The 24718-nt window shown below is 41.2% G+C and overlaps 1 protein-coding gene across 3 annotated transcripts in view; it reads left to right on the forward strand.

Annotated features, from left to right (window-relative positions):
• The first annotated feature begins 2000 nt into the window (after positions 1-2000).
• Positions 2001-24718, forward strand: part of FLT3 (fms related receptor tyrosine kinase 3) — a 35612-nt gene continuing 12894 nt past the window's right edge. For 2 of the 3 annotated variants that reach the window (XM_042838976.1, XM_042838978.1), the window contains exons 1-9: positions 2001-4426; positions 11270-11394; positions 12712-12914; positions 13391-13506; positions 15462-15579; positions 16493-16644; positions 17437-17576; positions 17656-17809; positions 22072-22237. In XM_042838976.1, the coding sequence (XP_042694910.1) occupies positions 4351-4426; positions 11270-11394; positions 12712-12914; positions 13391-13506; positions 15462-15579; positions 16493-16644; positions 17437-17576; positions 17656-17809; positions 22072-22237 (1250 nt within the window). In that variant the 5' untranslated portion in view covers positions 2001-4350. Of the gene's footprint in view, positions 4427-8469; positions 8810-11269; positions 11395-12711; positions 12915-13390; positions 13507-15461; positions 15580-16492; positions 16645-17436; positions 17577-17655; positions 17810-22071; positions 22238-24718 lie in introns of those variants that run through there. The other variant, XM_042838977.1, reaches the window with a different exon arrangement.

The following is a 24718-nucleotide window of genomic DNA, read 5'->3' on the forward strand; positions in this document are numbered from 1 at the left end:
AAAGACAAAGGAAAAACAGATAAATGCCCTTGGGCCTTGTCCCAGTTTGTAGTCAAGTCGTAACTGCAGCGTGCTTTTTGACCCAGAAATGGGAAAATACTCCTGTATGCATATATACGGGCACAGCCAAGTGACAGAGCTTTTATGAGAGAGAGAACAAAACATTATGAGATTAAAAATAGATGGGGGGGGCAGGGGTATAAAAAAGGAAATCCTTGGGAAGGAAAGCCCTGCCAAGAGTTCTTTTCCCCAGCCAAATCAAGTTGCATGTGCCAAATAGCTCTTAGCATCAGAAACTGTGTTGAGAAAGCACTGCCCACTATTGAGAGTGACAATTTCTCTTTGTGTTGACCCAAAATTAACATGTTTAGTAAATCATGTGGAAACAGATCCTGAAGTTCAGGCTTGCATTAGATAATAGAAATGAATGACAGTACTTTTTGAGTGATAGAGTTATACTAGCTGTGATATTTATTTATTCATTTATTTTTCTAAGTCATGGGCAAGACAGGTTTTGTTGGCAGGCGTCTTGTTAAACCTACCAAGTAGTAGGGAAAATAATGCCTGAGCACTATTGTGTTGTGTTTTTTTTAACACTACGAGTAAGTCTATTAGGAGATACTATCTCTGCTTAAAAAACTGCCCTTCCTTAATGTTACTGAAATACATCAAAGGAAGTGTTTTTTTAAAAATGGTTTTGCATAATGTAACTCTAACCTTTCAAGTCTCATAGTATATCATTAGGCAAAAAAAAAAAAAAAAAAAGTTAGCAAAATTTATGAAAATGTAAGTATAATCAGAGCCCACAGTGATACTGAAAGGAATTTAGCATTTGTTTTTCATTTGTTGTTGGTGATGGTTTGTTGTTTTTTTGTTTGTTTGTTTTGTTTTTTAAGTAATAAAACCCAATAACTCAGGATATAAATCAACTGGTGTCTGAATTCTTAGGGAAATTGCCACTCTTGAGAGGATTAATCCACAGATTTTATTTATTTAATTTTTTTTAATCTTCCTTTGAAGCGTTTGCAGCTGACTAATAGACAGGATGTTGGACTGAATGAACCAGGCTGAGGTAACAGTTCCAATGGGTCCCTGATGGGGTAGTTGGCTTTACCATCAGTACATGGAAGAAACCTAATGTTGCTTCTGACCAGATTCCCATTCACATGCAAAAAAAAATTCATTCCAACTCAGTGGAGTTTTGAATTCAAATCAAGTAGCAAGTCAGGAGCTGACCTTGAAGTGTTCCTTCTTACACCCACAGTAATAATGTATGCTAACATGTATGTCAATTACGTATGGGGGGAGGTCTAGCCTTAGGCTAGAGTTCATATTAATACAAGCAATAAAACATTAGCTTAGTGCTGGTAATGCAGCCTTATGGTTTAGCTAGGGAGTTTCCTACCTTCTGGCAACTCCCACAGGAGCTGGCTTTATCTGACTGTTGCAGTGAAGGCCAGCCGTAGTGTGACATAACGTGGATAAAATCCTTGGTAACAACCACAAGGGGACAAAGAAGAAACCTGCTGACTCAAAGGAATGCTCAATGGTCATTTACTTGCATATGGCATTTTTTGAACTTCCCCTGCTTGTGGTCTGAAGTGTTTAAAATTAAATAAATACACTGGATTTTATGCATTTATTTTGGGTACATCCAACAGATATGAACTGTCCTGTCCTAGTTGCTGGCATCTTCCACAAAAGCTTTTAAACTGAAAACAACGCACGTGTTTTGACTTCTGTTATCAGATCAACTACATCACCAGCAACAGGTTCTGATACTTAATCATAGAATCACAGATTCATTAAGGTTGGAGAAGATCACTAAGATCATCTACTCCAACCATCAACCCATCCCCACCAGGCCCTTTAATCCCTCTGTGCCATATCCACACATCTCTTAAAAACCTCCAGAGATGGTGACTCCACCACCTCCCTGGGCAGCCTATTCCAGTACCTCGCCACTATGAGAAGAAATTTTTCCTAATATCCAACCTGAGCCTCCAATGGCACAATTTGAGGCCATTTCCTCTTGTCCTCTTGCTGTCACCTGGGAGAATAGGCCGGCCCCCACTTTGCTAAGTCTTCCTTTCGTGCAGTTGTAGGGAGCGATAAGGTCTCTGAGCCTCATTTTCTCCAGGCTAAACAATCCCAGTTCCCTTACCTATATCCCATAAGACTTGTGTTCCAGATCCTTCACCCACTTTGTTGCTTTTCTTTGAAGATTGTGATGCTTTCCGATTAGGAAAGTTAATGCCAGTTTGCATCTAAGCTACAGAAAGGCAAAATATATTTAATGAAATCTCTGTAGCTTCCAGTGAATACATCAGGTGGAAGAGAAAATAAAGCTCTTTACCCACTTGCAAATTTTGTAATAATGGACAGGCACCCACTCCCTTGGCACACATAGAGGTGTTCAGTCAGGTCATCATCTTGCCACCCACTGGGCACTAGCAGTAAATGACTGGGGCAGATTTCAGGTAGTTTCAGAAGAACAAACTGTCTGCAAACCAATTTCTGAAAGCAAAAGCAGTATGTAGATGTATTGAAAGGGATGTAAAAAACAGAAGAGACATGAACCTGCTGGAGCACGTTCAGTGAAGGGTCTTGAAGATGATTCGCATCACATGGGGGACGATGCACGAGTTTAGGATATTTGACTGATGAGATAGAAGTGAAAAGGCTGGAATTGCTTGGCTTGAAAAATAGAGAGCTCAGTGGGAATCTTATCAGTGTGTACAAATATCTGATGGGGGAGAGCAAGAAGATTGAGTCAGGCTCTTTTCTGTTGTGCCCGGTTCCAGGACAAGAAACAACAGGCACAAGCTGAAACACAGGAGGTCCTCCTAAGCACCAGGAAGCACTTCTGTGTTGTGCAGGTGGTTGAACGTTGGAATAGGTTGCTTGGAGAAGTTGTGGAGTCTCCATCCTTGGAAAAAGTCTTTCCAAACTGCACTTGGCCCAAGGCAACCGGTTCTAGCTGGCTGTTCTTTGGGAAGGGGTTGAACTAGATAATCTCTCAGAGGTGTCTTCCAACCTCATCCATGCTGTGTCTGCACAAAGCAAAGGTCATCTGCCATTCAGGAAAGCAAAAACATATTAAGAACTTGTTCACAGCATGGTATTTCTCTTTTTAAAATCATTTCTCTGAGACCTGTGAAGTCCTATTCTTCCTTTCTCAGTTTTTACACCTTTGCTAATGTATCCCTTTCTAGTTTTCACAGCTCTTCAACTCCTTTGATGCAAAGCCCTGCATCAAATACAAACTTGTCTTCAGCACCAGGCATAAATTTATTGCCTCAATCTGTATTTCTTAGGCAGTTTTATGAGAGGCTATGTGCTCAACTCCATTAACTGTGCTAGCCTCAATGACTTTTCCTCCACTTCTGCAATTATCTGTGGGATTTTTTCTATGATCTTTTTTATGTGCAATATACCTGTCTAGCTCTGGTCCATCTACATTTTTATTTAATCTTCTCTTATGCCAAAGAAGCTATTTCCTTTCCAAGTATCAATACCAACCAAATCTATTCAAGGTGTAATCTCTGGCAGGTTTCTAAGAACACTTTATTGGCATTGAGTTTATTTTCTTACTTGCAAGCTTTCTGGGCAAGGATTGTTTATTTCCAGTTCCCATACAAATGCAGAATGATTTTTTAGTCCCTAACAAGTAAAAATACTGCCACTGAGGGAGTAGCAAGCTGGAGGCAATGCAACAGCTTAGCCCATAGAAGTGGATCCAGCGGGACACAATGTATGGATGTGACAGTCAGCAAAGAGCCTGACTGCCCCTCTGAAGGGACAGATCCAGTAACAAACCAGTGAAGAGTAACTCCAGCTGAAGTGGACTGGTTGGACCCTCTGCATGCCAACAAACAATTAGCAACAAGAAGGCAGATGCTGAAGAGCTGTGCACTGGGGGAGGCAGAGTAGGGACCAGCAGCCACTCATGGCTGTATCCCTGGAGGCCTGTGTCTGTGTGTGACCCCAGAGGCCTTTATTTTCTATCCCCTGGCCATGTCCTCCGAGCATCCGGAGCTCGATTTGAGCCTTCCTGCAGGCAGCGCTAGTTCTCTGTTCCCTGTGAGGTAAGCACAGATCCAGGCCACCACCACACACCCTCTCTTGACACGAGTCCCCAGGTCGGGCAGCCGCTTCCCCTGTCTGGCAGAAGGCCAGCTGCCACAGGGGCAGAGCTCTTACCGCCACTGGAAATATCCCTCAGCCCAGAAGAGGCCCCTCAGCTCTCTGGCACACAGCCGTTTCCTTCAGGCTCAAGACTGCAGTTCTGGCTTTTGAAGAAGTGGTTTTGCTGCGGGCAGTGACGTGTGCCCTGAAGACACCACCTGCATGGCTGGTCCCACACACTGGGGCTGGGGACAGCAGGGCATCAGCAGTATGGCAGTGTGTCTGCTGTGCCTACCAGGTAAGGTTTCCTCAACCCGCTCCTCCAATCCTTTCCTCCCCGTGTCCCAACCTCTCGCCGCATCCCATCATATCTTGCCTTTCTTTCTCCCCTGGCTTCCTATGCATTCCTTTTCTCCTGCATCTTTTATTTTCCATCCTGCTTTTCTTCTGTGTGTCCTCCCCTCTGTTCCATCTCTCTGATCTCCCAGCCTGGCTCTCGTCCTGATGCATTTCATGCTCAGAGCAAAAAGTATCTAAATGTAGTGCGTTTTTTTTTTTTTGTTTTCCTGATACAGAAGTATTAATACCAGCTTGACATGATCACTCTAAACAATATACCTACAGTTTTCTAGGTAAATAATCTTTGAGTGAGATGTGTTGAAATTTGCATCTGTATCTCAGCAGGCTTTGTTGTTGAACAGCCTAAATAGAGGGTGTGGTATTAATATCTAGAAAGTATCTCTGCTTTTTTGGAGAGAAATTCTGCCAACACCTCAACTGTTAAGAGAAAAGAAAATTACAGCGTCTTTTATCTCAGATGCCTCCAACTATTTTTCTCTGTCTTTAAAATAAATGGCTTGCTCCTATCAAACATGATCTTGCTGATTCAAAATCCAGGGCCAAGAAAAAAAGTGTTTTGTTTTGTTTTGTTTTCTGGTTTTCTCTGTTCTGATGCATTCCTGGGAAAGTTATTTAAGGTCCATTTTCATCTCCATATACAGGAGGAGTATTTACTTCAAAGAGCAAGTCTTAGATGTTATTCATTCATGTCTCACAGTCTACATGAGGTATTGCAAGGAAGGTGGAGTCAAATGAAAATAAGTATTTTATGATCTCCTGCTTTGCATGATTACTGATACTATTATTAAGTAGTAGCACTCAAAGATGGATTTCTGTGTTTTCTTCTTGACTGAGCTGTGCTACTCTTGCTGACAGTGTAAAAGAATAAACAAAAACAATTAGCTTTTGGGATATGGTAGCTCCTGAAGGCCTCGGTGGAGAATAGACCAAAGCATGGCTGAGACAGCTCTCAGGAGTGAGAAGAGCTGAAGAAGGACTGGGGAGGACTGTTGCACTGTGTTGAGATATTACTTAGTCAAGACAGGGATATAGGGAGGAAGCAGTACTTCTGTTAAGGCCAGCAGATACAGGGAAGAAACCAATTACTTTGGGACATGCAAGCTGGATAGGGTTTGAAAAGACAGATGGAACTCACAGCAGATGTCCTGAGAATTGCTGGCTCTATGAATCTCTTCTCTTTAAAAGAAATTCTGATGGAAAGCTGTTAAGCATTTAATGAATTATGTGTAATTTGTTAAAGATGGGTGTATTACCTGTAAAAATCCATGTATTGTCTAGAGCTAAGCCCTAGTTTGGGTGAACATATAGCCTGTGTCTGCATGATGAACCATAACCATCAGAAATTGCAACACCCGTCAAAAGGAAAGCCAAACTGCAGTAACTTCTGGAGGAGAATCTGCCCAGTATGTACAGAATGAATGCATCGGGTCTCCCTGTGAATTATACACTCAGAACTGCAAAAAATTCAAGACAAAAAAAGCATCTTGTCTGTTTTTTGGGTTTTTTTTTGCTGAAATAAGTAATACCCAGCAGCAAGGAATGTAATCCCAAGAACTTTAGAAAATAACAAATTCAGTACAATATATATGTAAATACAGATATATGTATATTAAAAGCACTACTCCAGTTCCTCATCTTCTTAATGTTTTCTGGTTATCCTAAACAAGAGCTTGTAGTTAATGATAATATTATCTAACGTACAGCATTAGTGGATGAGGTGGGAGGATGGATGGGAACTGAGGCAGTAATATAGCTTCATGTTTCACAAGAGAACTTCTGTGACACACAGGGACTTTCAGTGACCTTTCTCACCAGAGGAATCTTTCCTTTAGCAACTGCTCCTGCCCCCTTTATTCGTGTTGCACCCGCTGCTAGTGAGAGCTGCTCATGGAGTTTTATGCAATTTCAGGGCACCTGAGAGAAACAAAGCCCTGAGCTGTTAAGATCTCAGCATGGCTGACAAGTGAGAGGAAATTTTATATGAGCAAAGGCTGCAAACTCAGGCGTTAACAGGCTCTGGATTAGATTATGCTGTATCTGATTGCACAAAACTCCTGGAACAATACTGTCAAAAAAACCTTTGTAGAACAGAAAAGCATCTATTCCTTCTGCGTGGCAGAGAACCCAAAAACCATGAGATAGGGCAGCACATTCTCCCTTTTTAAGGGGAACTTTCAAAATGGGTGAGACCCAGCAGGATGCATTTGAGTCCCAGCAGAAGGACCCAGCAGCCAGCAGGATTTGTCCATATCCCAGCAGTCAACCTTCTGCTCTCTGGCATCCATCTGGTGAGCAATTCAGAGCATGCTCAGGTGCTGAGCCCCACTGCAAACAGAGAAATTAAATCAGTCAGCACCGCAGGGGGAATCCAGTTTGATTCTAACTATAATCTCTTTTCTGAAGCATGCAAAAATGTTGGTGCAAGATTTCTCCAGCTGTAAATGCTGGAAAAGGCTGGTAAGTGGTCTGCTTACTCAGGGAAACATAGTTGTGCCCAGCAAAACATATTTTCATGGTCATCTATCACTGTGTATTTCATGAATCAGAGGATAAGGCGTAATTTCTGAAGTGATGATTCCTGAAGGTGAGAAAGGATTATATGCTGATACAAGTGAATGTGATTTAAAGCTTTTGGTGTTTTGTTTATTTTGAGGTTTGGCCCCATTTACTTTTTCCTATCTTCTCAAAAAATATTTCTCACGTTCCCCAAATTTCCAGCTATTGAGAAGCCAGTATGCCCAGCAGTGCATCGGTGCATGCTGCTCAGTGAAGCAGAGCTGCAGGCATCTCATCTTTCCACAGCATCCCCTTCTACATCTCTTCCTGTTAGGACCCCAAGACAGTATAGCACACACAGCTGAATCCAAGCTTCCTCTTCTGTTGTTCCTGCATTTCTCAAAATGCAGCTATTGAAAGATACTGAAGTTCATGGCATAAGCTTAGTAATATGCAAGATTATGTACTCTTAAATGAAAAACTACTTTGGGTCATTATGTTGGGCTAGTTTTTCTGAAAATTTTCATAGAAGTGTTCATTGCAAAAGGAAGGAATGAAAACATACAGCAGGCATTGATGGAATTGAAATTGGAAAGTAAAATATTTACAGGGCAAAAATACAGAAATATGGAAGAGTGGGAATGGGTAACCAATAGAGGCAGAAAGCAATTCCAGTTTTGTATAGCAGCAGACAAGTATTGTTTTATCCCAATGATCTCACAGTTTCAAAAGGAACGTAGGAACCAAAAATCAGTTCAGAGACATTTTTTCCTTTTCATGTTTTGTAGCAAAGCCATTCTCTTTAGCTCTCTCTCCTTCTGTCTGTCCTTCCCCCACCCGCCCTTCAGGCTGTCCCTGTTCACTCCCTCACGTGCTGTCCAGAAAGAGAAAGACAGTGTACTGCAGCCTGCTATGGAAACTTGTTTTCATTTAAAAGAGAAGTTTTACAACAGTGGGATGACAAGTGATATAATTTCACTTTCTGCAGTGTTCTGTTTTCATTTCTCTTTTGGGCAGATCCTTTTCTCACTGTTGATGAGGCGCTGGAAATGTCATAGCTTTAACATTCAGTACTTAAATAAAGTAGCTCTTGCTTGCAGGAAAGCAGTAATTCCACTAATGTTGGTAGAAGTGCTGGAGTGTGTCAGGTAATGAGCCTGGAGTACTTAAACACAGAGTACTTTAAAAAAAAAAGAGTTAAAGCAAACTTACTTATGTCATTAGCTGAGACACGTCTGTTTGCTTTACTTCAGTGTTGTGTATCCAGCTTGTTAATGGCATAAATATGTGTCATCCCCGTGAGCAAACATCCTGTAGAGGATATTCAGAAGAAGGACAGCTCAGCACCACTTGGTGATTAGTGGAGAACTTCTGTGGCAGCATTGCTCCTGTGCTTCTTTACCCAAAGAATTATCCCTTTGTTCACAGAATCACAGGATGGCTGAAATGAGAAGGGAGCTCTGGAGGCTGGCCCAGCCCTGCTCCATCAGGGACACCCAGAGCAAGGTGCCCAGAGCCATGTCCAGGTGGTTTTGGAAGATCTCCAGGGAGGAAACTCCACTGCCTCTGGGGAGCCTGTGCCAGCGCTCCGTCACCTGCACAGCACAGCCAGGTGTTCAAAGGGCCTGTGTGCCAGTTTGTGCCCGTGGCCTCTGGTCCCGGAACTGTGCACCTCTGAGCAGGGCCTGGCTCTGACCTCTTGGTGCCCTCCCTTCAGGCATTTATAGTGACTTTTCAGCCAACTTAAAAAAAAAAAAGGGAGTATCCTCAGCAGTCCCAGTTACTCTTTGTGAACTGATTGTGAATGGCTGGAGTGGCATAAGCGGTGGGTTTCAGGGGGCTCCCTGCAAGCATGAGCTTGCTGAGTGACAGCAGATAATTCAATGTGGGACCAAGATCCAGGAGATCTGAAGCTATTCTGCAGGGTGGAAGGGCTGTCACTGACCCAGCTAGTTCCATACAAAGCAGACAAAATGAACAGTAACAAGTGAAAGAACAGTTCAGCTGTTAGAGCTGAACTTTTATCTGCAAGCCACATGGTGGGTAGATAGAAAGTTTTCTTAATGAAATGAAAGGCAAATAAGAATTTGAATACAGCCCTGCAGTTCTTCCTCACCCGAGCCTAGGTAACCACAAACCAGAAGAGGCAGGACAACTTCAGTCTTCAGCATTTGCTTCGTGCTAAGGTGGTAACTATTTTCAGATTAAAGCCTTGAGTTACTGACACAAACTGAGGACTCAAAGAAGTATTGATTATAAAGCAGATTATAAATTAAGGAGTAATATGATGTTTGGGCGAGTCACTAACTATGAAAGAAGTCTAAAACAGCAATAGGAGTTTGGGTTATTCATAAACAGGCATAATCCTGCACTAAAAGCAACTGATTCCCGGAGATACAGCAAGTCTCACATTTGCAGGAAGACAAGTATAGAATTAGAAAATCTGGAACCCGATAAAAATATATAAATCAAACTGGATTGTGATTCATTCTGGCTTAAAAGAATGATGAACCACCAATCACAGAGTATGGTTTGGATAACAGTCTTCAAGAAACTTAATGGCAGAAGCAGACAGTAAAGCTGGATGTGTAACAGTGTTGTGAGATGTATGCCTGCACTTCATGTCATCATTAGCTTACTTTGTAAGGCACAAAAGCAAACATATCTATAGGTAATCAGGAAAAAAAGCAGGAGTAGCTCTCCTGACTGCCAGCTATGTGTTCTGTTGGAAAAGGTTCTGCCTTGTACTCCGACAGAGAGGTATAAAATACATCCCCAGCGCTGATGTGAAATCTTCATCCATCTCAATTATGGTTTGTTAAAATTTCTGCACAATTTATAAGCTGGCTGCAATGAGGCATGGACAGAGTTAACTATGCTCCTCTAAGAAGAAATACATTACCATTAAAAAGGCATAATTGCATAATAGGCATAATAAATGATATTGCTGTATCAAAAAATTTGTTACTACATAACAAGACAGAGGAGAAGTTCTTGGAAATGGTGACTGGGGAGTCACAGGGTATAAAAGAATGTGTAAGAAAGTGGAATGGCTTCCTTGCAGCTGTTTTCATCTGGGGCCTGAAAAGGCAGGGCAGAGAAAAACTAAAAAGGTGGAAAATTAATTTGTGGACAAAGTCTTTGCTGCATGTGATAAACTGTGCTGGAACAGGCTGCTTTGGCAGCAGTGTCCTGAGGCAGATTGAGCAACACAATTTTTCCTTCCTCGGATGTTGTGAGGAGGTTTTTTAGATTTGGAAAGACCAGGGAAGCGTTAAGCCAACAAGTTACCAACCAGCAAAACCTCTGCTGGCATTTACACTGAATCAATTAGAAATGGTTAACAGGTTCTGGTGTGATATCCCTCCAAAAAGAAACACTTTTGCAGAAATTTCTACTGTATATGCAGTAGTTCTTGTGGAAAGAAAAGGAAAGAGGAAAGGGAAAGGAAAAGAAGGAAAAGGAAAAGGAAAAGGAAAAGGAAAAGGAAAAGGAAAAGGAAAAGGAAAAGGAAAAGGAAAAGGAAAAGGAAAAGGAAAAGGAAGAGGAAGAGAAAAAGGAAAAGGAAAAGGAAAAGGAAAAAGAAAAGGAAAAGGAAAAGGAAAAGGAAAAGGAAAAGGAAAAGGAAAAGGAAAAGGAAAAGGAAAAGGAAAAGGAAAAGGAAAAGGAAAGAAAGGGAAAAACGAAAGACAGAAGTAAAGAAGAAAAGAACAAAAATCTCTCCGGCAGGAGCCAGAGCTGGCTGAAGTCGCTGCCCCAGTGCCGGCCGTGCTCTCAGCGCAGCTGTGCTGCTTCCCCGGTAGCGTGAGGCCGGGCGCGGCGGGAGCGCCCCCTCGTGGCCATATGTCGCCCCTGCACCCGAACGAGTCCGCGGGCACCGAGCGGAGCTCTGATTGCCGAGCAGGGCGAACGGTTCCCTGTGTGCGCACCTCAACGTCCCTGTGAAATCCTAACTCAGTTTATGGCAACAAGAGGTCTATCTGACTGCAGTGAGAACCAGATTTCTCCTACTACATTCTGCTATGTTGTGGGACGTACTCTTGAAGTGTGGTGTGTCTGTGGTGTTCAAAGGTTCCCCAAATCAGTCTATTAGTCTTAATACACAGAAGCAGATACTGCAAATCCACATGCATAGTTAAGTATTTCTACTACCTGCCAGCAACAACAACAAAACAAAAACTCACAATCTGTCTGCAGTTTTATTGTGCTTTATTTTTATTAAAATGCTTACCCCTGAGCAGAGAGATAAACACAATCACATTTGTTTTCTACTTCTGTTTTATAGTTCTAGTTATGACAGCCATGGATTTCACTTCTGCAATGAATCAAAGCACATCTGAGATTACATGTGCGTTTATCAGACAAAGAGATGGAGCTTCAAGAACAGAAGAGACATCGGTATCTTCCAAGGTGATCTGACAGAAAGCAAGTTGCTTATGAAGTTTCCTGTTCACTCCAGAAATGGAATCATAGAATCATAGAATTGTTACAATTAGAAAAGACTTCCAAGATCATCTAGTCCAGCCCCCAGCCCATACCCAGCATGCCCACTAAGCCACATCCCATAGTGCCATATCTACACATTGCTTAACACCTCCAGGGATGGTGACTCCCCCACCTCCCTTTTCCAGTACTTTACTATTCTTTCGAAGAGGAAATTTTTCCAAATATTCAACCTGGTGTAACACAAGGCCATTACCTCCCAGATACTTTCCCAAAAGCTTACAGCACCCTGGCCCTTTAATCCATGGCGGTGTCACAATCAACTTCCCAATGACCAGTCTCCTAAGGGGTCATTTCAGTGCACCAGCCAAAGCTGTGCTGTCCCTGTGTCTGATGAAGCGGAATATGGCTGTTATCTCTAGGTACCTTTCAGATCAAACAAAGGGAAAAAGAAGGAGCAAGGAATGAGAAGCAGCAGAATCATACCAGGGTACCTGGTCAAACACTGTGTGGGGCAAAGGAGGCAGCAAACCCCATCCTTTCATAACCTTACACTGGATAAATGTCACCCAGCACAGTAAGGGAGACATCTAGGGCTGTTCTTCAGGGATCTGCTTACTTAACACCTCTTCCTGTAGCTAAACTTAAAGACTCATTAGTCTGCCATCAGCTGTGAGTGCTGCAGAACTTTCCATTTGCAATTCACCATTAGCAGTATGCACTGCTGAGGAAATGAAAGGTGTGCAGTCACCCAAGCCAAACATTCTGTGCCCAGTGAAGCCCACAGGGAGCTGAGGTCTCTCTGGATGCCATGATGGCAAGTGGTAGGATAGTAAAAAACATTCTGGCCCCGCCTTTGCACTGAAGTGTCAAACAGAAAGTTTTCATTATAGTTCTTCTATGTTCTCCCGTGGTCCTGCTAGAAGGGAAGCAAAAATGAGAGCAAAGAATAGCCACTATGGGAAATGGTAATGTTTCTGGCTGACATTGCTTTGTGATGGCGTTTTATAGAGAACAGAATTAACTAATGCAACATGAATCCTAGTGAGCTTCCTTGTGTAGTAGAATTCAATATATTTATGAATGTTTGACAGTAGAAAAAAAATCAGAGTATGTTGAAGGTGTTATTTTAGTGCAGTTTCTATTTATATTCGGGGATTAGGAGGCATTGTTAATTTATGAAGACTTTTCCAGAAGAGCATCCTTTAAAAATATTTGAATATGAAATAGCAAACAAAGCTAATTGCTACTGAATACACAACAATTTGTTCTCTTGCATTGCAGATCTCTAACATTTTGGAAGATCTCGAGTGCCATTTGAATTCTCAGGGAGCAGAGAACATCTATGAACCGATTAAAAAAGTGGAAGCTAATGTGTTTGAAGATATTGAATTAAGAGTGATAATGAACATTTCAGAGATCATTTCATGCCATTGTTTTTTTAAAGAAATCCAAGCTTGTGAACCTTCACTGGATTCAGATAACCAGTAAGTTGAGTGATGTACTGGATCAAAGAACATGGTAGGATACAAACATATGTTCTGCGTGACTTTGCTTGTGTATAATTCCACGTTATACATTAACTTTTTAAGTCTTGTCATCAATGGAAGGCTATTGCCTCCAACTGCAGGGCTCCTGGGATGGGATTGTAGGTAGAGTACTTCCCTGGGAATCACTCCAGCTGTTCTAAGTCCATCCTTCCCAGAGCTCAGCATTAGGCACACACTTGGGTCCTTGTGGTTGTAAGGTCCTATGGTGCTGCATGTATAGCAAGATAGATTAAAACACTTTATGGTAAAGGGTGTAATGTAAATAATGAGTACTGTTATCTCTGAATAGTTTTTCATGCTATCAAGCACTAATGCTATCATGCTATCAAGAGCTAATGGAATATATACTATTATTGTGTCTGCAGCGTATTACCTTCCAGATAACAAAGATGACTTTATCTCCTGTTTTATAGGTATGTTACTTCTTTGTCTTTTTCTCAAATAAGAGAAACACAAGCTGGAAAATACACTCTCTCAGTCATCAGTAAAAACAGCAATTACACCATCATTGTTCCTATTCTCATCCGAAGTAAGTATGTCTCAGACAGCAGGATTCACTCCACCAGCAGGTCCAAGAGAAGAGGCTTGAGTTCACCAAAGCAGTCAGGCTTCCACCTTTTTCATGTGGCATCTCTCTTCCCAAATGCCTCTTCTCGTCTGCTTAGCCCGTGCTGGGTGCCACTTCTTTCATGTTATGGGTTTCAAGCACCTTCCTATGCCTGCATAGGACTTGTGGCTGCCTTCAGTGGCTAGAGTCAAAACCACAGACTGCCTTACTGCATGCAAGTCAGCTTTCACTAGTTGATAACAAGCAAATGAGCAAATGAAGATGTAAATGTGCAACAGCCCTCTTCTTTCCTCTTAGAGATTTCCCTCTGTGCCAGAATAGGCAGATAAAGGATGGCTGTTGTATGCTCTCAAAGTTTGTGGGCTGCCTTTTTCTTGCACCTGAATTCATTTATTCTCAGTGGTCTCTGGGTGAGCCCTACAGCTGCTCAACACAGAGATGCACGAGGAGCTGGCACTGAAGCTGCTGAGCCCAGCAAGACATGGCAGAGCTGCAGCTTTGCAGATTTGGTTGAATTTCCTCAAGGTCCACACAGGGACATCCCCCATGCAAAGGCAACTGCTGTAACAAAATTCAGTTTCCCATTTCCTACTAGAGTTGTCCAAGAACATTTTTTTCAAGACTTGAAATGATTTTTTTTTTTAACAGACAGGAAATATTGTTTTGTCTGTAAAGGCCCAAATTTAAATATAAATATAAATATAAAATTTGGAAATTTTAAATGTATTAAGGAAAAGAAAGCAAAAAATCAATCCAAAGAGCTAAAATTCTGACAGAGTTGCTAGGACTAAGCCCCTTTAGAGATAGATTTAATAACAAGCATTATAACTTGCCTTGTTTCTAATATACTGTGTCTAATCAACATTTAATCAACATTTTTATGCCTTCTTTATTTGCTATTAAAATATTTCTTCTAATGGACATTTTTTCACTCTCAGATGCCTTATTTGTCACCTCCAGTTTCTCCTTATTTTATCTGAAGACTTCTTGGGTGTCCTAATTACAATTTTAAGAGCTTCATTGAAAGGACAGGGTATCAAACTTTGATTAAAATTTACTTTCACTACCACATCAATTAGGCTTTAGAGGTAAAAATGTTATTACGTGCACAAGTAAGAGCAGTTCAAAATAGTCTCAGTAAAGATCTTTTTCATATCAATTGCTTGGGTTGCATTATCTGCTCCTGTGAATCTAATGCCATAATTACATCTCATAAAATCCTTCAGGCTAGATGTGAACCCTTCAACTGAGATGTGAATCTCTGTAGGTAAAAAAAGCCCTCTGGGCCAAGCTTATAAGAGGGGAATGAACAAGAAATTAGAAAGCCACAAGTATTAGTTTCACCTTAATGTGTCACTTTACTGGAAATGAAAGCATGGCTCTAAAGAAAATGTCAGTCTCTCGAGTGGAAGTCCTAATGTAAGATGACCTACATGGAGAAGCCTGCTGCTGATCAGAAGCCGTTGTTCCCCGCTGTTCCTCCATTGTGTCTGACTTGGACATGACAATCTTATCTGGGGCTGAGATTTTGCTCCATGGCTGCTCCACCAAAGGCCAGGGGCTCGGGATGTGGTTTCCAAAGGCGTCTGTGCTCCTTCCCATGTGACTGGCAGCCACATCTGGTTAACACCAGCACATTAACACCAGCATAACAGCAAGGTGTTAGCCCCAGGATCATTATCTGGTGCAGGTCACTGATAGTGGGAAATGTATTCATTTAGCAAATCAAGACAGAAAAGCTGCTGAGACCAACCCTCAGTCTGCTCAGGGCTGAATTATTTCATTGACCCCAGCAGTGAAAACTCATGAAAGTAAGTTCCATCTCTGTGACTTCATGTACTGTGAAATAAGCAAGGCACTGTTAGCTCCATAATTATTATTTCAGCATTTTTAAACAGTTGCATGATTTTTAACAGGTAAACCGGGCAAACCCTATTTCATGATACCTGAGAAACTGGATATAATAAAGTGCATATCACAGAGCTACCCCCAGCCCTCTGTGAAGTGGACATTTTGCAAAACACATGAAAAGAGGTACGGCACAGGTTTTTATGCATTGTGAACTTCTGGGCTGAAAGTTTACCATTTTCTGATGAGGAAAGGAGATGCTTTGTAGTGTTGGGTCTGCCTGGTGAGTTGGCTGTATAATGAAGAGCTTTGGGTCAGCATGTTTGCAGGATGTAGTGGGCTCTGCTGGGCTGCACACCCATGTGTATGCATGACTCACTGTTGGAACGTCGGAGCACAGTTTTCTTAGAAATGTTGGCTGTTGCACTCTTTTGGAAACCTCCAGCTCTTGGCTTGGAAGTGTTGTTCCAGATTTTGGCATTGTAATGTCACCAGAACAAATCAAAAGTGTCTCCTTTTTCTCTAGTTTTTCACTTTAAAAAGAAATACGCTTGCATTAAAGCTGGGGAGATGTCATAAGGGATCATATTTTTCCTATCTAAATGATTTTTTTATCATTCTATTATCATATTTGATTGATTCTTCAACTGTGTGAATGTGCTCAAGTAAGCAGCACATAAGCTCAAAGAAAACAGACTGCAGTGTGTTTCGTACCCTGGCCATAGGGAATGCCTTTCTCTGCTGTGTGGCAGTTTGGGATCTGGGATTTCATTTCTGCTGGATTTGGAGCAACTCCCATCATCATGAATTCAGGGACATGATGTGAAAGGCCAACCTGTATGATTTCTCTGTTTAGTTATAGAATTACCCAATCATGCATCATTTTGAGTATATTCAGGTCATTTCAGATCATTCTTATGGCTAGGCTGTGACATTTTTATTTTCTTATCTTTGCCTTTCCGAGTTCCTCTTTATTCTGCAGTGTAAGATCCAATTTTCCCACTATTGTTTGCATATTCTCATGGCTTGGAGATTTATCAGATTTATTCACTGGAGGTTACCCAAATGAGTCAATGAATAATTGTGCTTGCAATTACAGCTGCCTTAATAAAATGCATGAAGAAAATGGAGAAATAGATGGCATACAGAAGGTACAATATGAAGTATACCAGAGTGAATTGTTTGAAACTTATATATGGTGCTGTGCAGCTAATGACCTGGGCAGAGAATGCACCAACCTCTTTACTATAGGTAACTTCCCATTTAGGGTTTTTATATGTGTGAGCTGGATCCTGCTGCTGGAGTTCGTTGCACTACTTGCCTGAATACCCTTTATGGACTAAGTTGTTTGTAACCACTGGAACAAATCTCACAGTGAATGCAATTGCTCTGTCTTGTATTTTATATCCTAAATTGTTATAGCTATTTGTGGTCTCTGTAAATAGCATCTTGCCTTTTCTAAAGAGCTGTCATCCATTTTTGCATGCTTTTAGGGCTCCATTGCAGCAAATGTGCTTCAGAATATCCTTAAAATGTAATGTTTTTTTTTGTTTTTTTTTTTTTTTTTTTTAAGTAAGCTTGACTTGAGCTAAACATTGTAAATTATGACAAGCATTTGGTTTGAGGCATCTAAATCACAGAATCACGGAATTGCAGAATGGTCCAGGTTGGAAGGGACCTCAAGATCATGAATCTCCAACCCCCCTGCCACATGCAGGGCCACCAACCTCCACATTTAATACTAGACCAGGCTGCCCAAGGGCCCGTCTGATCTGGCTCTGAACAACTCTAGGGATGGGGCATCAACAACCTCTCTGGGCAGCCTGTTCCAGCAACTCGCCAATCTCATAATGAAGAACTTTCCCCTAAATCCACCATATTTCCTGATTTCATGGTTAATGAGTAATTTTCTCAAATTCTAATTATCATTACAAGGTAATAATGGATATCTATACAGAATTAGAAGAACAAACATTGATTTAAATGAGTATTTTTCTAGACAGAATCATAGCTGTTGTTTTGTGACTATGTTTCATTTTGTAGATTTAAGTGAAAGACGAGCAATACCTTCAGCTGAGTTACTTCTCAAAGTCGGAGAACCATTGCTGATCAGATGCAGAGCTGTTTATCGTAATTACAAATTCAGAATTAATTTATCTTTTGAAAACAAAGAAGTGCCGCAGGTAAGAAAGCAGTATGTTTTAAAATGAGCAACACTAGGCACCATCAGCTGATTGAAAGGAAATTTCTGTTGACGTCTAGAATCGCCAATTCGATGGGTTGGAGTACCAAACAGACCACTCAGCCACTCGGGTCCAGTACGTGTTTACTTCAGCAGCAAGAAAAGGCGACAGCGGACGTTATACCTGCTCTTCTACAGCTCATTCAAATCAAACTGCTCTGGTTACTGTTTTAGGTAATTCCAACCCCAGTGTTAATTTTGTCCCTGGACTGGTCGCTTTGCTTTGTTTTCAGTATAGTAGTTGCTTGCAGGTGTGCAACACGTGTTGCTGGCAGTTTCTAAGAAAAAGTCCTGTTTGCACATAGTGACAGACCAGGAAAGCCAAGAGATTAATCTGAACTGAGTCATTCAGGTTCCTGACGATAACAAACTTTTTCTTTCCAAACTGCTTTCCAAATAATTCTCATTAACAGACAGTGCTTTTAGAGGTGAAATGAACAGGCACTGCTGGGAGGTTTCATGGTTATTTCTTGAAGCACAGGCTGGAAGTCAGGTCATGTTGTTGTAGAATACTCCCAACCTGTGTGACACAAAGCCACGGCAGCTTTTTGTGGGGACACTAAGCTACTGGCAGCTTTGCCCTGAGGCTTCTGTGGAGAGGAACCTCTATGCTACCAGGTCAGATTTTGGCAGCTGCAGAGCATACAAATATCTAGGAGAAAGTCCTTTCAGAACACACCATTTCTGGAGCTGGCCAAGAGTATGATGAGCATGACTTGTCCTTGTATTCAGCTATTAGTGCTCCATATATTAGTTTGGCCACAGTCTGGAGACCACCAGCTGGTCTCAACTACCGTGATACAGAATTGTTCTGCTATGACTCCACCCTGAGTTTTGGAAAGTTGTAGCCATGATCTCAGTCTCCTCACGACGTCCTCCATCTGCCTGGTAGGGAATCTCCACTCCACCTGCAAGCATGGTCCCTTCAGGGGCTCATTGCTGCAACACAGCAAAAAAGCAGATAGAAAGTTTGCATCGGACCTGATTTGGGTCTACTAGGAAGCAATCAAGCAATTGCAAGTCTCTTGGAGGTGGCTTTCTCACCCAAGACACAGAAAAAAAGAGAAAGGTCAATTTCCTCTTATGGCAAGGGAATGACTGGCAGACGGCCATTTGAGTTTGCCAAACTATTTAGGGAAAAGAAAATCTTTGAAAGAATTCTAGTTCAATTACCTGTGGAACTAGTAGCAGAATGAAAACTTTCGCATGAAGTGTGAACAGTGCACAAAGAGATCATGAACAGCCCATAACCACAGAGCTGGCAAACTGCCCAACAAGAGAGATGCTGCAGCTGTGATGGTAGGAAGAGAAACCTGAAGCTCCAGAGACAACTGCTGCTGTGTTACTGGCTGATCTATTTGTCTTCTGCTTCTCAGGCACTGAAACGAACCGTTCTCCTAGCACCGAGCTACACAAGGCCTGAAAATTCGAACATACCAAAAGAAACTTCATTCTACTTAGGCAACATGTTAATCTAAAAGCCAACAGTCTTGAAATTATCCCATTACAGCCTCAGAAGCAAACCTGATTTCTCAGGTGGAGATAATATACTAACTAGGCAGAGATCTGGAAATAAGGCGTAAAAAGGAAAGCTGTAGCCTGAGTGGTACTGCTGAAGTCAATGTTGGGAGCCATTTTGTGACAGCAATGTGTGGAGTTGGGCTATTCTCCCCAAGAACCAGGCTCTGTGAAGCACCCATCTGATCTTAGATGTAGCTACTGTCAGAGTTTGCAACGCCTAAGCTAGGGGTGATAGGAAGTGAGAATACTTCCCTTGGTGTCTTCAGAAATGACTTTTCCAGTGCAACATCCCCTTTTCAGCTTCTGCCTACTTCTGAGCAGGAAGTTCTGCAATGATTTACAATAACTGAGTGTGATACCTGGTTGGGGCAAAATCCTCTTCCTTCTCTAGTACCAGTGCTCATTTCAGAAATACCAGCTTCTTGGATCCCTGAACTCTCATGTCTAAGCATCACATTGACAGGAGACATGTGAGTCGCTCTCCATGGAAGGTTGTACATTTGTAATGTAAATTTTGTTTTCATTACGTTTTTGACCTCATTATTCCAAACTGTGGGAGTTGTACCTTCCTTAATACCACTTCATGCTTGTGAAATCTCTGTGGACTCCTTGGCTTTGCTTTGAAAAGATCCGTTTGCTTACATGGTGGATTAATGAGAAGAGATGTTACTTACCTCACACTTCCCTTTCCAAGGTTATACAGGGACATCATGTGCAACACTTCTATGTGTCACAGCTTTTAGCCTGATTTATTAATTACAGCCATTGCCAGAGTGAATCTGTGCTAGCACAGCAAGTCAATTTCAACAGTGATATGTACAGAAATTTCATTCAGATGTCTGTGTTACAGGGTAGCAACCTCTGAAATGTTTGGTGTCCTACTTTCAGACCGTCACTGTTCATGAATCTGCATCTATAGCTACACTGGGATTGGTGGTGATGTAACTTTACCAAGAAGTTGGGGCACTCTACATTGCCTAGGGAGTTTGCATAATACAGCTACACTGATAGATGATCTCTAACACCTCCTAGCCAGACACATCTTGCCTGCTCTTTGCTACTCGATACTTCAGCAGCTTATCTCATCCTCCTTAGTTGGTCAAATCAGGCAGGGTGCTTAGACACTGAAAGCTAAACAGAGATCGTGCCAACAACTGCAGCTGCAAGGCTCTGTGTTCCTGCAGGTCTTATCTTCAGTTTCAACCAGTGCTGAATAAAGAATTTTTAGCAGCATGCAATCTGAATTTGGGAATATGCAAGATACTTTGTAACATATATTAAGTTTCAAGTCACATTAAACAAACGCAATAAAGGCAGTGGCACAAAAACTTTGATTCCAGCCTCAAAAATTTCAGCTCACTTCTTTATCATTAAAAATCATGCTCACTATTTCTCTGGCACGAATACTTTCAAACGTGCCAAGAAAAAAAAAAAAAAAAGTAAGCCAAGGAAAAAATGAAAGTGCTGTTTTCTTTCTGCTTCAAGAAAGGAACTACTCTGAGTGTTTTCCTCCTACTCCAAAGTCCCTGTGTGCACTCTGGAGAAAGCCTTCACTCTTGACAAGCTGTATTGTTAACACTTGTAAACAGACAACCTTGGACCTGGAAAGATGAGTTCCAAGGGAGTAATCAAAAGGTGAAGGTCTAATTTATTAAACCAATAAAACTTTAGCATAAAAAGGAGGATAATGGTCATGAATAGGATTGCTTCTTGTTTTAAAATACTGAAATTTTTGTGGTTTGTATGGGAGTTTCCAGATAGTATTTTTTAAACCAGTCAGTTAGACAGACAAAACATGCCAAAATCAATATAGGGTTACAACTGAAAGAAAAGCACACTAAAGAGAAATCCCACTCTGTTAATACTTCTACAGTGCAGCTTTTTCACCAGGTGGCTGATTTAACACTGACACAAGTTTCCCCTAAGTCCGAACTGAACTGGACATAGGTCTAGGCAGCCTTGTCTAGTTGGACCTCCTCTGAGCATCTCCAGAGCTCACTAACATATATGATTCTGTGATCTTCACAGAGCTGATCCTAGATCTGCTGATGCAATTAGGACTGTTGCCTCCCACATATGCCTGCTGTTCGCTCTCTTTGGGTTGGATTCATTGCAGCTCATGAGACATCTAGCTGCAGCAGTGACCTGGTTCCTTCAGCAGTCAGTGGCATGAGTATTTCCAGAGAACATGTCATTATATCTTTGTTATCTTCTGTTCAAGGATGGGATATATCCAGACATGCCCACCCCCTTCCACTGAATGTATGAGAGGTCCAAACAAAACAGCTTAGGTGAGCCACTGAACTTCAGACAGCTCTATTTGGTGAAACCAATCCCACCCAAGCAAGGAAAAACCGGCTGTGCATATTCAATGCACACCTTCAAAATGCTTTCTCATGTTCTTTTTGCCTTTCATAAAATAATTTTAATTTAGATGAAGGAATAAGTGAACAGTTATAAGACTTATTTACAAAATCTTAAGCTCATTTCACAGAAACAGAGACTATTAACATCTGGTCATGCTGGTGGTGCCGCGTGGTTTTGTTCCGTTAGATGCAGCTGCTAACACCTGGAACACACAACTAAAGCAAACAAAGAAAAAATAATGGAGTTGCTGGACCTGAAGTTCTATAGGGTGGGTAGAGCAGAAATGTTGGAGCATTTTGGAAGGGCTCTCGTCTGATCGTATCTACAGCTCCAGCAGATATCACGCAGGCTCAGGCCAGAGCGCAGTGACATCACTGCAATGCCACTTTTGAAGGATTATCTTCTTTTGATTAACAGGATGCCTTTTGTGATGTAACGGCGCTTTTTTTCACTTGTGACAACTAAAACAAAAAACAGACAGATGTCAGAACCCATTCATTAAGCAGTTCAGCCTTTTTAACACAGTATCAATATTATCTCTTTTTCAGAAAAGGGATTTATAAATATAACTGACTCTAAAGAAGATTTTGAAATTGGTGATGAAGAGTTTTGCTTTGAAGTTAACTTTACAGCGTATCCACCAGTTGAATGCATGTGGCTATTTTCCCAGAAAACATTTCCATGTAAGCAAAGTTACAGTGAGGATGGACATAGGTACTGGAATATTTTGATATAATTTCAAATGTTTTCATTTTATGTCTTATTATCATCCATATTTCACACTCTCTTTGTATTTTTTGTATGTGGATGGGTCAGGTGATAAAGCCATGTTAACTAATGGTAGTCCAATGGTAGTTTGGCTTTCAACAGCAATTTGTTAAATGATCTATAGAATCTCTTTATTCTCCATGAGATAATAAACCCATTGGTAAATTATACAACTTTTCAGCTTATATATATTTTTGCCATTCTCCTCTCTGATATGATTTTTCAGTTACAGCTCTTTTGCGATCTCTTTTGAGATCACACTGGACCTCAAGTTCTGTATGTTCCCCTTTCGTCATCCTGTTCTTGATGATGTTCCCGGTATCTTTGCTGTTGCTCAAATCAAGCCCAGGGCCCTGTAGTTTCCCAAGCTGCCTTTAGATCTGTGCAGCTCTGCCTGTGCCACAGAAACATACCGTTCTGCTAATTACCTAGGTCATGGTATTCTTCCATTGTTGCAAAACATGTTGTGAATAAACCTGTTATTTATCTACCTTTTCTGTTATTTCCTAAAACAAAGTTCTGGCTCAAGTCCTGTTTAAGGCTAATGTTTTCTCAATTCCCCAGGCTTTCTAATCTCTTGATAAGATTATCTAATTTCCTTCAGAGTTTCTTTCAGAGTAGTCCCACACTTTCAAGGTAGCAGCTCTTATTCACCTTAGTGAAAATAAAGCCACGCTGCTCTTGTGAAGTTTCAGCTTTAAAAAAAGCAAGATGTAGGCAGATGTTAATCTACCCACACTAATTTCTTTACATATTCTTAACATCTCCTTTAAACTGTGCCACAGCCTTGATTTCACTTTTTTTGCTTCATCCAAAATATTTTTGATACATCTGATCACATCTACTAGCTTCTCAAGTCGTCTTCACAACAGACTTGCCTATTTGTTGCATCAGAAGGATATTGGAGTCAGACCTCTGCATGTTTCAGAGACAGTTCAGTGGAGATCAGTAAACTGTCATCTCCTGGCAGTGACCACAGGAACTCTGTCCCTGCTGATAAAGTGAGGGCTGTCATCAAACTTTGATAATGTCGGTGACTAATCTGTATGCCTGATGTGGGCTAGGCAGGTCTGTTCTTTGTGGTCAGGACTGATTTTGGAAGCGAGGTCTCGTGGGGCAGCCATGAGAATTTGCTCATCCTTGCCCGATAATACCAAATTTACTTGCTTAGTGGCTCTCATGGACTTGTTAAGAGTAGGAGTCATTTTTTCTTAGACTCTTGGCAGCTAATGTAATTCAATCCAGATAAGAAGGTGCTATAGCATGAGCCAACAATAACAACTTGGAAAGATATGACATAGCTTAGGTAATCCATTAATCAGAAAAGTGCAGCTTCTGGTGGCCTCCATGCTTGCGTCACCTCAGACAACTTCTGTGGCTCAATGAGGCTGGGGGACTGCTCCCACCTGTGGCCCCACACCACTGGAGCTTGCCCAGTGAGAGGTGGGGGTTTTGTTCACCTTGGTGTCTCTAGAAGCAGCAAGAGGAACAAGGTGAGGGAATTCTGCCTATAAGTTGTAGCACTGTAGGTCTGGACATAATTTTAAAGCAGAAGATTTCTCAAAACAGCACGAAAAATATCAACATATACCTTAACATACTCTGAGTCTAACTTCACTCATTTTAGTTGACTTCTGTGTAATTCCATCTTTTAACACTTCTACTTTACTCCTTTCATATCCTTTTTCATTTCCTGTTTTTCCCTTTTCTGATTTCTGTCATTTCCTTATCAAGCTATTCTTTCTGATTACAGACCACATTGAATTTTATTAATTAACTCTGACCCCTTCTTTAGCTTTTGATTTCAAGTCTCAGTGATTCATTTCTCTGTCAATGCCCTTATGTTTTCACTGATTGTTTCAAAATTCCCATTTCTTATCTCCTTTTGTTGCCTCTGTGTTCTATCACACTAATGATTTTCACTTCCCTCCTAAAAGCAAATGAGTTTTCATATACATAATGACTTCTGTTGGATTTATATTGTCTATCTCACATCCCCAAAGATTCTCAGATAACTAAGACATTCTTTTCTAATGATTTTCTCATTACTTCATTAGGATTTAATCCTTCAGACCTAGGATTTCAAAAGCAGCGAATGGTTTGTGGTTTGCCCTGCCTTTGAGGCATCTTAAAAGGGATCGGACCTCAGAACAATCCCTTGAGTTTCAGGGACATCTTTGAGACCTTTCCAGATTAACACATTCAAAAGCCAGTAACTCAATATGGACATGTTGCATTCATCAGAAGGCAAAATTCCCAGTTGTTTATGTGCAAGTTTTCTTCATTAGAATTGTGTGGTAATACTTGGTGTCTTAGTTCTTGCTTGGTATCATGCTTAATGAGTAAGATCTTGCTTTCTCTTACTTTTTCTATTGCCAGTATGGTCTTTAAATATCTACTTCTAATTCCCCAGGAAAATAGAGTCAT

Source organism: Centrocercus urophasianus, unplaced genomic scaffold (assembly GCF_019232065.1).
Source record: "Centrocercus urophasianus isolate 14NV4802_14NV808 unplaced genomic scaffold, USGS_Curo_1.0 seq_9, whole genome shotgun sequence".
NCBI classification, from domain to species: domain Eukaryota; kingdom Metazoa; phylum Chordata; class Aves; order Galliformes; family Phasianidae; genus Centrocercus; species Centrocercus urophasianus.